Below are 16,304 nucleotides of genomic sequence, written 5' to 3' on the forward strand. Positions count from 1 at the left end.
AGTAGTTCTACTTCGTTACTATACATCTCTGGAAAGGAAGGCCCTGACATGCCTGAACACCTCGGCAAGTGCAGACAGGCTTCTTTCCCAGAGACCATGTTTACCATCCGCCTACGTAATTCAATGGTCCTATTGTCCATGTTCATGATGTTTTGTCTGCTCACATGCTTGGCTCTCCTCTTTAGGAAAGTATGTTCCTTGTCATATCTCGTTTGCACATGATAGAGATATATTTCCTTGGGATGAAGTAGTGGCAGATGATTCATAGTTTTGTAGATGTATTTGTATAAATGTGTTGTATGGTAATCCTGAGAAAAAGAACATTTTACTGGTACATTAATAATTAAATGAGATGCAGCAACAATAAAGTCTAGAATAATTTGTAAACAGCATAAATATTTTTCCCATGTATTTGTTGACTCACAGGACATATAGATGCTTCGAATGTAGTGACCATTCAGAGGTTTCTGTAGACATAGGATGCAGAGCTTTCTATGAAGAACAGAAAAGAAAGAGCCGCTGATTTCTCAGCACAGTATAATAGCAAGGTTGTTTGTTCAGCCAAGTCCTTGGCTCTAGTGTACTGTTATTAGTTACAGGAAGGAGTTTCCTTGCCTGATACTGCGCTGATGACTGTTTAATGTTTCCAGTGTTACAGAGGACCGGAAAAACTCCCTCTCCCCCCATGTTTCAGAAGCTAAAGGTTTACATTTATCGTTAGCGCAAGTTATTTATCAAGCTTCTCAGCCTTCACTTTTCCACATTCCTTGAAGGAAACTTACAAACTTGGAGAACAAATGAATATAATGAACTCTTCGGTTTTAACCTTGTTATGGGAAATAAAGGAATAATCTAATTACGTATGTCTTTAAATGCCTTCAAATTAGATTTCCTTTTTCATTTTGCCATATTACAAATTCAGGACTGGTAAAGAAATTTACCTGAAAGTGAAGCCCTCCAGCGGCATGTTGTCACTGCTGAAGGCTCTTCCATCTTCACCCAGGTTTGCAGGCTTCCGCAATATAAATGGATGCGCAGGAGTCGCTGTTTATGACACGGCTCTGAAGGAACGGTACAAGCGTGCTGTTCCTTCGGAGTGCATGCGCTACTGACGTCATCTAAAGTAAATATCTCCTAAACTGTGCACCTTAGGAGATATTTACAGTACCGATAGGTAAGCCCTAATATAGACTTATACAGTATAGACTTACCTATAGGTAAAAATCATACATGGGAGTTTTCTCCCACATTGAGTTCTAACTAATGCAGCAACCATCCACTCAGGGGACACAAATAACGAGAGGCAATTTGTTGGTACATTGCAAAAATAATATACTGAACGATATTATAAACACAACACTTGTTTTTGCCCCCATTTTTCATGAGCTGAACTCAAAGATCTAAGAAAACCGGGATTCATCCTTGAAGAGAACACCTCTCAAGTGCCAGATGCCATTGAATGTGAGCATTTGCCCACTCAAGTCGGTTACGGCCATGAACTGCAGTCAGGTGGGAGACCCCGATGAGGACGACGAGCATGCAGATGAGCTTCCCTGAGACGGTTTCTTACAGTTGGTGCAGAAATTCTTTGGTTATGCAAACCGATTGTTGCAGCAGCTGTCCGGGTGGCTGGTTTCAGATCTTGGAGGTGAAGAAGCTGGATGTGGAGGTCCTGGGCTGGTCTGTGGTTACACGTGGTCTACAGTTGTTAGGCCGGTTGGATGTACTGCAAAATTCTCTGAAACGCCTTTGGAGACGGCTTATGGTAGAGAAATGAGCATTCAATTCACTAGCAACACCTCTGGTGGACATTCCTGCAGTCAGCATGCCAATTGCACGCTCCCTCAAAACTTGGGACATTGTGCTGTGTGATTATTCACATTTTAAAGTGGCCTTTTATTGTGGCCAACCTAAGGCACACCTGTGCAATAATCATGCTGTCTAATCAGTATCTTGATATGCCACACCTGTGAGGTGGGATGGATTATCTTGGTAAAGAAGAGCTCACTAACAGATTTGTGAACAATATTTGTGAAATAGGCCTTTTGTTTACATAGAAAAAGTGTTAGTCCCCATTCACACTAGCGCGACTTGTCAGGCGACTTGGTCGTCTGACAAGTCGCAGTGGGTCGCCTGTCATTGATTAGCACAGGACCCATTCTAATAGGAGCAACACAAGTCGCTCCGACTTAGAAAAAGGGTCCTGTACTACTTTAGGGCGACCTGGAGGCGACCTGCATTGACTTTAATGATATGAAGTCCGTACATGTCACACCGAGGTTGCGGTGCACAGCGTGCACCGCTACTTCACAGGTCGCCCCAGCAAGTGGCGTCGCCCCTGTGTGAACTGGGTCTTAGATCTTTGAGTTCAGCTCATGAAAAATGGGGGCAAAAACAAAAGTGTTGGGTTTATAATTTTGTTCAGTGTATTTACCGGATATCAGGGTTTAGACATTTTAGAATTTTAAACTGACTGAATTCTCTAAATGGAAAGACATTTGTAGTAAGTATTGCCAGAGTCCCATTGCGCTGGTGTTGGTGGGCTGGCAGTTATGTCAGATTATTGTATACTGAGTAAAGAAGGGACTGGCAACTGGTAGACTTCTCATAGCACAATATGCAAAGAATATATAAGATTATTCAGGGATATGGCAAGGATTAGGATTTGTGGTTACACAGCAGCTGGTGACAAACAAGTAGTTGCTTGCTGCATCTGCAGTATACAAAATCTTCTTTTCTGTTGTCTAATCATGTATCAGCTTCTTATAGGTAAGAAATAATGCATGCACTTCCGTTGTTTTCATTGCTGCTAATGGCTTTAAGCCCATTAACATTGATTTTACAAAAAGTGAATAAAGAATTCATGTAAAGCAATGTTTAAAATGCTACACTAATTAGCTGTGTACAGATGGATCTCTTTTATTGTTGGGTTGCAAAATCAATCCTATAGATCTAAAAGTAGCCATAAATAGAGGATGGTCTTCACCCAATCCTTTTCACAGAATTGGCCTGTTTGGGTTTTTTTTTATTGTAAATTGTAATGTTTCCTCTAGAGTCTAGGAGTATTTGGCCTTTCAGGCTCTGTTAACACTTGTGCGACTCTCAATGCGACCAATTAGTGCAATAAACTATTCAAAGTCGCTGTTACTTTAAGTTGCATAGATCCAAATGGGTGCCACCAAAAACAATGGGCTGCAACAGTCGCATGAACGACAAGCCGCACAAGGTGATTGGAGCTTCATCCTTCTATCTTCCACTGCATTACCATGTCTGCTTGGCCAATCCTAAATGGCAGTTACAGCCTACTTGAACCTCATTGTGTTTGTAATATAGTCAGGCTTCATTAACAGTAAAGGATGTGTCATTGGTGTTTTTTATTTTTTTTTCTAATGTCTGGGTGCTGAAGTGTTTTACTAAAATTCTCTTTGCTGGCATCATGCTGGAGATCTGGACTGCTGCTCAACTCTGCTCACGTTCCCTGAATGTCAGATGGGCAAAGACCCGACGTGCCCTGTGCAGTCTGGATTTCAAGTTTGCTCAGGAAATTGTAGTAAATGCTTGAGCACAAAAAATAAAAATAATACACTGACACGCACTGTTTACAGTGTGTTTGGGGTCATTGTCCTGCTGTCCTAGACTCCTCAGGTTTTGCTCAAGAATATCCCTGTATTTGGCACCATCCATCTTTCCCTCAACTCTGACCAGTTTCCCAGTCCCTGCTGCTGACAAACATCCCTACAGCATGATGCTGCCACCACCATGTTTCACTGTGGGGATGGTGTTCTTTGGGTGATGGGATGTGTTGGGTTTGCGCCAGACAGAGTTTTCTTTGGCCGAAAAGTTACATTTTAGTCTCAACAGACCAGAGCATCTTCCTCCATACATTTTGGGAGTCTCCCACATGCCTTTTTGCAAACTCAGAACGTGCCATTTTGTTTTTTGCTGAAAGGAATGGCTTTCTTCTGGCCACTCTGCCATAAATCCCAACTCTATGGAGCGTACGACTTATTATCATCCTATGTACAGATACTCCAGTCTCTGCTGTGGAACTCTGCAGCTCCTCCAGGGTTCGTGAGTTTTGGTGGGCGGCCGTCTCTTGGCAGGTTTGCTGTTGTGCCATGTTCTTTCCATTTGGTTATAATAGATTTGATGGTGCTCCTGGGGATCATCAAAGATTTGGATATTTTTTTATAACCTAACCCTGACTTGTACTTCTCCCCAACATTGTCCCTTACTTGTTTGGAGAGTTCCTTGGTCTTCATGGCAGTGTTTGGTTAGTGGTGCCTCTTGCTTAGGTGTTGCATCCTCTGGGGCCTTTCAAAAAAGGTGTGTATATGTAATGACAGATCATGTGACACTTAGATTGCACACAGGTGGACATCATTTCACTAATTATGTGACTTCTGAAGGTAATTGGTTGCACCAGAGATTTTTATGGGCTTCATAACAAAGGGGGTGAATACATACACACGTGCCAACTTTCTGTTTTCTTTTTCTAAAAAATAGTTTTATGTATATATATTTCTCACTTCACTTCACCAACTTAGACTATTGTGTTCTGATCCATCACATACAATTCAGATTAAAGCGGAGTTCCACCTAAAAAAAAAAAAAAAAAAATGACATAAAAATACCCCCGGGACAGTCAGGGCTAGTGCATTCCACAATGGATAGCCTCTGTACTGTCCCGGGTTGCACTTACCTGCAAGAACAAATACTTACCTTGAAAATGTATTGTCCAGTGCTGCCATCTCAGGTGTGGGCAGCTTGAAGCCAGCGCGATCCTCTTCTGTGTCCTCTTCGGTCCCACAATGCACCGGCCCCGCCGTCACTTCCGGTGCACGCGCGTCATCCCTCCACAGCTTCTGGGCATGCCCAGAAGCTGTTTAGAAGGGAATGACGCGCTCGCACCGGAACTGACGTCAGGGCCGGTGCAGGCGCTTTGATTCCTGGGAGCGATGACGTTCAGCTCCCAGGAATCATTGCAAGCCAGGAAGTGACGACGGGCCATGGCCGCCAAGGGGAGGAAGAGGAAGTAAGGTAAGTATATTTTCTTCTAATCCAGGTTAAGTAAAAATAAAAAAAAAAATGCGATTATCCATTTCTTTTTAAGGTGACCCGTAGCGAGAAGATGGACAGAAGTGTAATTTTAGGGTGGAACTCCACTTTAACAAAACATTGAATTTAAGGCTGTATTGTAACAAAATAGGTAAAAAGTCAAGGGGGTGAATACTTTTGCAAGGCATTGTATGTAGCCCTATGTTGGGGAAAAAAGTCACAGACTGTAAAATACTCCATTTGCAGCAAGCCAACATTTACATTACTGACACTTTTACAATTTTTATTTTGTAACGACCTAAACAATTTATTTATTGTCCTCTTTATTTATAGAGTGATAGTTCCATTAACAAGAAGGTGATAAACTTGCAATCAGGTGTGGAAGACGCTTAGCTGAAGCCATGACGACGGCATTTCGAAAAGACTTTGACAAGTACAGGGACATGGATGAGGATGAGCTGCTTGGGAATCTCTCTGAAGCTGATCTAAAACAACTTGAAAATGTCCTGGAAGAACTTGATCCAGAGGTAAGAGCAGATAGGACCTGTTTTTTAGATTGCTAGTCAAGATGCTTACCAGGCTTTGTCTCATCTTACATGGGCTCATGATGATGTGCAAAGTGCAGAATCCCATCAGGTTTTAGTTTCTGCAGTCATTTTAGTAAAGATACATTCTGATTGGCTGCTAATGGTTAATAAACTAGTCCAGTAGTAACTAGTAATAGGCTCGAAAACAGCAGGGACATAAATGGCATTCAGCCATTAAGACTGGGTTCAAACTAGCCAGTGCTCTGAAAAGTAATCTATGATGAATCGCTTTGCAGAGTGCAGCAAAGCAGGCGCTGTTAGGTGTTTAGGAGGCAACCCTACTTCTCTTTTGAATGCGTTTTTTCTTATGGGACTGCCATGGTTTCTCTACAAAGACTCCTTACTCGGAGTCCATAGCACCCGCAAAACTTCTTGAGCCAAGTGAGACTGAGGTTATATGAAAGGACAGCCCGCACCAGAGAAAAGGGGACCCCCCCCCCCCCAATTTATTTTTTTATTCCTTTCTTGCCACAAATGTAGTTCTTCCTTACCCCTCTTCTTTGTTCTTTATACTCTGTTTACCTGTTACCCCCCCCCCCCCCATTTCACTTACAGTTTTATGTACCATAGTTCATTTCTCCCTTTCTGAAACGAAAGCTGAGGGGAACAGCAGTTTCCATCATTTAGAATGTCATGACGTGCTTACAAGTGTATACAGAAGAATGATTGTCTACTTTTTAGGGAATACACTTGGTTGTAATTTTTGGACACATATTTATATGTGCATGTAATAGTAGTGCTACTTCATCATGCTGAATGTAACCGTGAATTCTACCTGATCCTTACCTAAATAAAGAATTAAAAATAAAATGGCACTTATGTGTTGCAACCCATGGAATAGCCAAGTTTGATTTAATTTTGCCATGGCACAAAGCATCCCACCCGTGGCATGTGAACAGCCTACTCTGGCTGTGTTTTACACGTTTGGTTGGGGGCAGTAAAACCATGGCTTGGCCACCTGTTTTTACCACTCTTCCCCAGCCATCCATGTGAAGGAGGCCTAAATCTTGTGAAAATGATATGCAAGCCTTATTCTTTATATAAAAAAAAAAAAGAAGCAAAGTAGCTTTCTAAGGCAGCTTGCTGATATAATGGGATAGGACAGAGATTAGTATGAAGTACAGTGTTAAAATATTAACTATTATAATTATTATAATTGTGTATTTTTAGACTTGCTCATTTGTAGGCAAATGAAAGCATAATTACAAATGTTCCTTCCTGTTTTAACGTTCTAATAGTAATGACCCAACCGCTGTGTTAGGAAAGGGCTGTCAACAAAGGAAGGCTTGGTACACCGATAAGAATTAAACATTTAAAGGGAAAAGAAAATCTATTTTCTGAGCACTGAGTAATCAAGGCAAATCATGGGAGAAACCAAAACTTTAAGTGAAATTCTAAATGCTAAAAAGTCATTTTTGGTATTAAGAAGAGACATGAACATGATTAGAGTTGCATGCAGATGCAGTATTTTTTCTCCTATTGCTGGCTGGGAATGTTTTTTTTTAAACAAATTTAGTTTTTAATATACAGTGTTTCAATTGTAGAATATTTTCCTTTTCTGTCTAAGAGCCGGTTCACACTGGGGCGACAAGTCGCTGCGGGTCACCTGCCATAGATTAGCACAGGACCCGTTCTAATAGGAGCGACACAAGTCGCTCCGACTTAGAAAAAGGGTCCTGTACTACTTTGGGGCGACCTGGAGCGACTTGCATAGACTTCAATGATATGAAGTCCGTGCATGCTGCTCCGAGGTCACGGTGCGAGCTGCGCACCGCGACTTCACAGGTCGCCCCGGCAAGTAGGATCGCGCCTATGTGAACCGGCTCTAAATGGAATAATAAATAGAAATTCCAGGTATGGCAATGTTATACATAGTTACATTGCTTACTCTTGGACCAAGGTTACTATGTTTGTACCATACACCATACTATAGACACCACTACTTCAGTAATCTCCACTCTCTTCTGGGTCCAACACTGAGCAGCTGTAATTCTGTGTAATGAACACAGGAGGTTGGCTGCTTGGCAGGGGTGCCATTTAGCGAATGCTTTGCATTTCTGAATAAATGCAAAGTGCTCAATGTTGGCTCCGCCTCTTTACCTCGTATAGTCCGGGAACGCTTTGCATCCATTCAGGAAATGCAAAGCATTCTCTGAATGGCGCTCATGCTGAGCAGTCGACCTCCTGTGGGAAAAATGCAGCAGGGCAGCTGCTTGGGACGGTACCTGAAAGCAAGTGGAGATCACTGAAATAGCGGTGGCATTGGCAAAGTATGGTATATATACATAGTTACATTTGTCCAAACTGGACCAATGGAACCTTGCATAAAATAGCCATACTTGGATTTCTTCTGTAAGGGTAACTGTGGTTTTAAAACACATTTGCTCCCTGCCTATATTTAGAGACACAATATAACTTTTTAGATACTTTTCAGATATAACATCTTACTTTTTACTTATTCCTTTCTGATGTATTTAAAGTTGTCACCACCGGGCCACGCTACTATAAGCCTTGCTTTCTTTGGTTAGTCAGTCTGCAGTTTGCACAGGACAGTATGAGGAGCAGCATGGCTGGGAACAAGGCATCTACAACAATAGTTAAAGTAGATGAGCCCTTCGCATACCCCCAATTCCACATAATTTTACACGGCCAGTTGTGCAGTGACCTTTGTGCTGTCCCCCGCCCTCCTCTTCGGTACATGCTGCCCGCTGACATACCCCCCTCACTTTTGTACACTCTATATGCTGTCATACTCCCCACACTCCTCTCTTCCACATACTGCCCACTGTAACACCCTTCACACTTCTCTACTACATACTGCGCCATACTATCATACATTCCACACTTATCTTATATTGTACATACTGCCTTTTTTCCTATCCTCTGCACTCCTCCCCTGTACATACTGCCTGCTATCCTATTCTCTGCACTCCTCTCCTGTACATACTGCCTTCTATCCTACCCTCTGCACTCCTCTCCTGTACATACTGCCTGTTATCCTACCCTCTGTACTCCTCTCCTGTACATACTGCCTGCTATCCTACCCTCTGCACTCCTCTCCTGTACATACTGCCTGCTATCCTACCCTCTGCACTCCTCTCCTGTACATACTGCCTTCTATCCTACCCCCTGCACTCCTCTCCTGTACATACTGCCTGCTATCCTACCCTCTGCACTCCTCTCCTGTACATACTGCCTGCTATCCTACCCTCTGCACTCCTCTCCTGTACATACTGCCTTCTATCCTACCCTCTGCACTCATCTCCTGTACATATTGCCTTTTATCCTACCCTCTGCACTCCTCTCCTGTACATACTGCCTTCTATCCTACCCTCTGCACTCCTCTCCTGTACATACTGTCTGCTATCCTACCCTCTGCACTCCTCTCCTGTACATACTGCCTGCTATCCTATTCTCTGCACTCCTCTCCTGTACATACTGCCTTCTATCCTACCCTCTGCACTCCTCTCCTGTACATACTGCCTGTTATCCTACCCTCTGCACTCCTCTCCTGTACATACTGCCTTCTATCCTACCCTCTGCACTCCTCTCCTGTACATACTGCCTGCTATCCTACCCTCTGCACTCCTCTCCTGTACATACTGCCTTCTATCCTACCCTCTGCACTCCTCTCCTGTACATACTGCTGCTATCCTACCCTACCCTCTGCACTCCTCTCCTGTACATACTGCCTGCTATCCTACCCTTCACTCTGCACTCCTCTCCTGTACATACTGCCTGCTATCCTACCCTCTGCACTCCTCTCCTGTACATACTGCCTTCTATCCTACCCTCTGCACTCCTCTCCTGTACATACTGCCTTCTATCCTACCCTCTGCTCTCCTCTCCTGTACATACTGCCTGCTATCCTACGCTACCCTCTGCACTCCTCTCCTGTACATACTGCCTGCTATCCTACCCTCTGCACTCGTCTCCTGTACATACTGCCTTCTATCCTACCCTCTGCACTCCTCTCCTGTACATACTGCCTGCTATCCTACCCTCTGCACTCCTCTCCTGTACATCCTGCCTTCTATCCTACCCTCTGCACTCCTCTCCTGTACATATACTGCCTGCTATCCTACCCTCTGCTCCCCTCTCCTGTACATACTGTCTGCTATCCTACCCTCTGCACTCCTCTCATGTACATACTGCCTTCTATCCTACCCTCTGCCCTCCTCTCCTGTACATACTGCCTGCTATCCGACCCTCTGCACTCCTCTCCTGTACATACTGTCTGCTATCCTACGCTCTGCACTCCTCTCCTGTACATACTGCCTGCTATCCTTCCCCCTGCTCCCCTCTCCTGTACATACTGTCTGCTATCCTACCCTCTGCACTCCTCTCCTGTACATACTGCCTGCTATCCTACCCTCTGCACTCCTCTCCTGTACATACTGTCTGCTATCCTACCCTCTGTACTCCTCTCCTGTACATACTTCCTGCTATCCGACCCTCTGCACTCCTCTCCTGTACATACTGCCTGCTATCCTACCATCTGCACTCTTCTCCTGTACATACTGCCTGCTATCCTACCCTCTGCACTCCTCTCCTGTACATACTGTCTGCTATCCTACCCTCTGCACTCCTCTCCTGTACATACTGCCTGCTATCCTTCCCCCTGCTCCCCTCTCCTGTACATACTGTCTGCTATCCTACCCTCTGCATACTGCCTGCTATCCTACCATCTGCAATCCTCTCCTGTACATACTGCCTGCTATCCTACCCTCTGCACTCCTCTCCTGTACATACTGTCTGCTATCCTACCCTCTGTACTCCTCTCCTGTACATACTGCCTGCTATCCTACCCTCTGCATACTGCCTGCTATCCTACCTTCTGCACTCCTCTCCTGTACATACTGCCTGCTATCCTACCATCTGCACTCCTCTCCTGTACATCCTGCCTTCTATCCTACCCTCTGCACTCCTCTCCTGTACATACTGCCTGCTATCCTACAATCTGCTCTCCTCTCCTGTACATACTGCTTTCTATCCTACCCTCTACAGTCCTCTCCTGTACATACTGCCTTCTATCCTACCCTCTGCACTCCTCTCCTGTACACCCTGCCTTCTATCCTACCCTCTGCACTCCTCTCCTGTACATACTGCCTGCTATCCTACAATCTGCACTCCTCTCCTGTAAATACTGCCTTCTATCCTACCCTCTGCACTCCTCTCCTGTACATACTGCCTTCTATCCTACCCTCTGCACTCCTCTCCTGTACATACTGCCTTCTACCCTACCCTCTTCACTCCTCTCCTGTACATACTGCCTGCTATCCTACCCTCTGCACTCCTCTTCTGTACATCCTGCCTTCTATCCTACCCCCTGCACTCCTCTCCTGTACATACTGCCTTCTATCCTACCCTCTGCACTCCTCTCCTGTACATACTGCCTTCTATCCTACCCTCTGCACTCCTCTCCTGTACATACTGCCTCCTATCCTACCCTCTGCACTCCTCTCCTGTACATACTGTCTGCTATCCTACCCTCTGCTCTCCTCTCCTGTACATACTGCCTGCTTTCCTACCCTCTGCTCTCCTCTCCTGTACATACTGCCTGCTATCCTACGCTACCCTCTGCACTCCTCTCCTGTACATACTGCCTGCTATCCTACCCTCTGCACTCCTCTCCTGTACATACTGCCTGCTATCCTACCCTCTGCACTCCTCTCCTGTACATACTGCCTTCTATCCTACCCCCTGCACTCCTCTCCTGTACATACTGCCTGCTATCCTACCCTACCCTCGGCGCTCCTCTCCTGTACATACTGCCTGCTATCCTACCCTCTGCACTCCTCTCCTGTACATACTGCCTTCTATCCTACCCTCTGCACTCCTCTCCTGTACATACTGCCTGCTATCCTACCCTCTGCACTCCTCTCCTGTACATACTGCCTTCTATCCTACCCTCTGCACTCCTCTCCTGTACATACTGCCTGCTATCCTACCCTCTGCACTCCTCTCCTGTACATACTGCCTTCTATCCTACCCTCTGCACTCCTCTCCTGTACATACTGCCTTCTATCCTACCCTCTGCACTCATCTCCTGTACATATTGCCTTTTATCCTACCCTCTGCACTCCTCTCCTGTACATACTGCCTTCTATCCTACCCTCTGCACTCCTCTCCTGTACATACTGCTGCTATCCTACCCTACCCTCTGCACTCCTCTCCTTTACATACTGCCTGCTATCCTACCTTTCACTCTGCACTCCTCTCCTGTACATACTGCCTGCTTTCCTACCCTCTGCTCTCCTCTCCTGTACATACTGCCTGCTATCCTACGCTACCCTCTGCACTCCTCTCCTGTACATACTGCCTGCTATCCTACCCTCTGCACTCGTCTCCTGTACATACTGCCTTCTATCCTACCCTCTGCACTCCTCTCCTGTACATCCTGCCTTCTATCCTACCCTCTGCACTCCTCTCCTGTACATATACTGCCTGCTATCCTACCCTCTGCTCCCCTCTCCTGTACATACTGTCTGCTATCCTACCCTCTGCACTCCTCTCATGTACATACTGCCTTCTATCCTACCCTCTGCACTCCTCTCCTGTACATACTGTCTGCTATCCTACCCTCTGTACTCCTCTCCTGTACATACTGTCTGCTATCCTACCCTCTGCACTCCTCTCATGTACATACTGCCTTCTATCCTACCCTCTGCACTCCTCTCCTGTACATACTGCCTGCTATCCGACCCTCTGCACTCCTCTCCTGTACATACTGCCTGCTATCCTACCATCTGCACTCTTCTCCTGTACATACTGCCTGCTATCCTACCCTCTGCACTCCTCTCCTGTACATACTGCCTGCTATCCTTCCCCCTGCTCCCCTCTCCTGTACATACTGTCTGCTATCCTACCCTCTGCATACTGCCTGCTATCCTACCATCTGCAATCCTCTCCTGTACATACTGCCTGCTATCCTACCATCTGCACTCCTCTCCTGTACATACTGTCTGCTATCCTACCCTCTGCACTCCTCTCCTGTACATACTGTCTGCTATCCTACCCTCTGTACTCCTCTCCTGTACATACTGCCTGCTATCCTACCATCTGCAATCCTCTCCTGTACATACTGCCTGCTATCCTACCATCTGCACTCCTCTCCTGTACATACTGTCTGCTATCCTACCCTCTGCACTCCTCTCCTGTACATACTGCCTGCTATCCTACCATCTGCACTCCTTTCCTGTACATACTGTCTGCTATCCTACCCTCTGCACTCCTCTCCTGTACATACTGTCTGCTATCCTACCCTCTGCACTCCTCTCCTGTACATACTGCCTGCTATCCTACCATCTGCACTCCTCTCCTGTACATACTGTCTGCTATCCTACCCTCTGCACTCCTCTCCTGTACATACTGTCTGCTATCCTACCCTCTGCACTCCTCTCCTGTACATACTGCCTGCTATCCTACCATCTGCACTCCTCTCCTGTACATACTGTCTGCTATCCTACCCTCTGCACTCCTCTCCTGTACATACTGTCTGCTATCCTACCCTCTGCACTCCTCTCCTGTACATACTGTCTGCTATCCTACCCTCTGCACTCCTCTCCTGTACATACTGCCTGCTATCCTACCATCTGCACTCCTCTCCTGTACATACTGTCTGCTATCCTACCCTCTGCACTCCTCTCCTGTACATACTGTCTGCTATCCTACCCTCTGCACTCCTCTCCTGTACATACTGCCTGCTATCCTACCATCTGCACTCCTCTCCTGTACATACTGTCTGCTATCCTACCCTCTGCACTCCTCTCCTGTACATACTGTCTGCTATCCTACCCTCTGCACTCCTCTCCTGTACATACTGTCTGCTATCCTACCCTCTGTACTCCTCTCCTGTACATACTGCCTGCTATCCTACCCTCTGCATACTGCCTGCTATCCTACCATCTGCAATCCTCTCCTGTACATACTGCCTGCTATCCTACCATCTGCACTCCTCTCCTGTACATACTGTCTGCTATCCTACCCTCTACACTCCTCTCCTGTACATATTGCCTGCTATCCTACCATCTGCACTCCTCTCCTGTACATACTGTCTGCTATCCTACCCTCTGCACTCCTCTCCTGTACATACTGTCTGCTATCCTACCCTCTGTACTCCTCTCCTGTACATACTGCCTGCTATCCTACCATCTGCAATCCTCTCCTGTACATACTGCCTGCTATCCTACCATCTGCACTCCTCTCCTGTACATACTGTCTGCTATCCTACCCTCTGCACTCCTCTCCTGTACATACTGTCTGCTATCCTACCCTCTGCACTCCTCTCCTGTACATACTGTCCTGCTATCCTACCCTCTGTACTCCTCTCCTGTACATACTGCCTGCTATCCTACCCTCTGCATACTGCCTGCTATCCTACCCTCTGCATACTGCCTGCTATCCTACCCTCTGCACTCCTCTCCTGTACATACTGCCTTCTATCCTACCCTCTGCACTCCTCTCCTGTACATACTGCCTGCTATCCTACCATCTGCAATCCTCTCCTGTACATACTGCCTGCTATCCTACCATCTGCACTCCTCTCCTGTACATACTGTCTGCTATCCTACCCTCTGCACTCCTCTCCTGTACATACTGCCTGCTATCCTACCATCTGCACTCCTCTCCTGTACATACTGTCTGCTATCCTACCCTCTGCACTCCTCTCCTGTACATACTGTCTGCTATCCTACCCTCTGCTCCCCTCTCCTGTACATACTGCCTGCTATCCTACCCTCTGCACTCCTCTCCTGTACATACTGCCTTCTATCCTACCCTCTGCACTCCTCTCCTGTACATACTGTCTGCTTTAACAGTTCTTTACCATCATTAGTAATCTCTCCACCCTTACCCGTTCTTGAACAGGCACATATTTGCTAGTTATAAGAGCTGATGAAGACAATTTACTGCAGAGTACAGTCTGATAATAGTCCCAGACTAAGCAGGGTTTATAGGAGTGTATACGTTTTAGTGAAACAGTAATGATTACTATACAGCGAGGGAAAAAAGTATTTGATCCCCTGCTGATTTTGTACGTTTGACCACTGACAAAGAAATGATCAGTCTATAATTTTAATGGTAGGTTTATTTCAACAGTGAGAGACAGAATAAAAACAAAAATATCCAGAAAACCGCATTGCAAAAAGTTAAATTGATTTGTCGTTTAATGGGTAAAATAAGTATTTGATCCCCTTGCAAAACATGACTAAGTACTTGGTGACAAAACCCTTGTTGGCAATCACAGAGTTCAGACCTTTCTTGTAGTTGGCCACCAGGTTTGCACACATCTGAGAAGAGATTTTGTCCCACTCCTCTTTGCAGATCCTCTTCAAGTCATTAAGGTTTCAAGGCTGACTTTGGTAACTGGAACCTTCAGCTCTCTCCACATATTTTCTATGGGATTAAGGTCTAGAGACTGGCTAGGCCACTCCAGGACCTTAATGTGCTTCTTTGTGACGTTGTCCTGTCCCCTTAGCAGAAAAACACCCCCAAGACATGATGTTTCCAACTCCATGTGGGGATGGTGTTCTTGGGGTCATAGGCAGCATTCCTCTTTCTCCAAACACAGTGTGTTGAGTTTATGCCAAAGAGCTTGATTTTGGTCTCATCTACTCACAACACTTTCACTCAGTTCTCCTCTGAGTCCTTCAGATGTTCATTAGCAAACATCAGACGGCGTACATGTGCTTTCTTGAGCAGGGGGACCTTGCGGGCGCTGTAAGATTTCAGTCCTTCACGGCGTAGTGTGTTACCAATTGTTTTATTGGTGACTATGGTCCCAGCTCCCTTAAGATCATTGACAAGATTATCCTGTGTAGATCTGAGCTGATTCCTTACTGTTTTCATGATTATCTAAACTCCACAAGGTGAGATCTTACATGGAGCCCCAGACCAAGGGAGATTGACAGTTGTTTGGTATTTCTTCCATTTGTGTATAATCGCACCAACTGTTGTCACCAAGCTGCTTGGCGATGGTCTTGTAACCCATTCCAGCCTTGTGTAGGTCTACAATCTTGTCCCTGACATCCTTGGACAGCTCTTTGTTCTTTGCCATTGTGGAGAGATTGGAATCTGATTGATTGCTTCTGTGGACAGGAGTCTTTTATACAGGTAATAAGCTCAGATTAGGAGCACTCCCTTTAATGCTGGCCATACACTAGCCGAAAAATTGTTCAAACTAGTTTTTGAATAACAAACACTCGGCCGTGAGAGCAAACCATTTTGCCATCATGTAATGACTGAATTTTGATCGGTAAATCATTCAATGAACATAAATGAATCAGTTTTTGGTCACATATTCCTAGTGCAAACAGTTTGGGTGAGAAACACTTTAACCTTTCAATTTATCGTTCGTTTGGTGGAATTTTCCAAACTGTTCCTTCGATTTTTCATCTCTAAAAAGTTAAAACCGATTTTCTATTTGTGCCCATTAACTGGACAAAAAACGAACAAACGGACCAAATGACAGATTTTCAAACGATTTTTTGGCTAGTGTATGGCCAACATTAGAGAGTGTTCATTATCTGTATAGAAGACACATGGGAGCCAGAAATCTTACTGATTGATAGGGAATCAAATACTGATTTCACTCATCGAAATGCAGATCAATTTATAACTTTTTTAAAATGAGTTTTTCTGGATATTTTTGTTGTTGTT

General features: G+C 45.3%; 1 protein-coding gene across 1 annotated transcript in view; it reads left to right on the forward strand.

The window, feature by feature from the left end:
* LOC309555010 (tropomodulin-3-like) overlaps positions 1-16,304 on the forward strand; it is a 124,358-nt gene that overhangs the window by 24,675 nt on the left and 83,379 nt on the right. Inside the window, exon 2 of the mRNA XM_082256820.1 lies at positions 5,392-5,585. Within this exon, the coding sequence (XP_082112946.1) occupies positions 5,460-5,585 (126 nt within the window). The 5' untranslated portion in view covers positions 5,392-5,459. The remainder of the gene's footprint in view (positions 1-5,391; positions 5,586-16,304) is intronic.

The sequence above is a fragment of the Pelophylax lessonae genome (assembly GCF_965119305.1).
Source record: "Pelophylax lessonae genome assembly, chromosome: 4".
Lineage (NCBI taxonomy): Eukaryota > Metazoa > Chordata > Amphibia > Anura > Ranidae > Pelophylax > Pelophylax lessonae.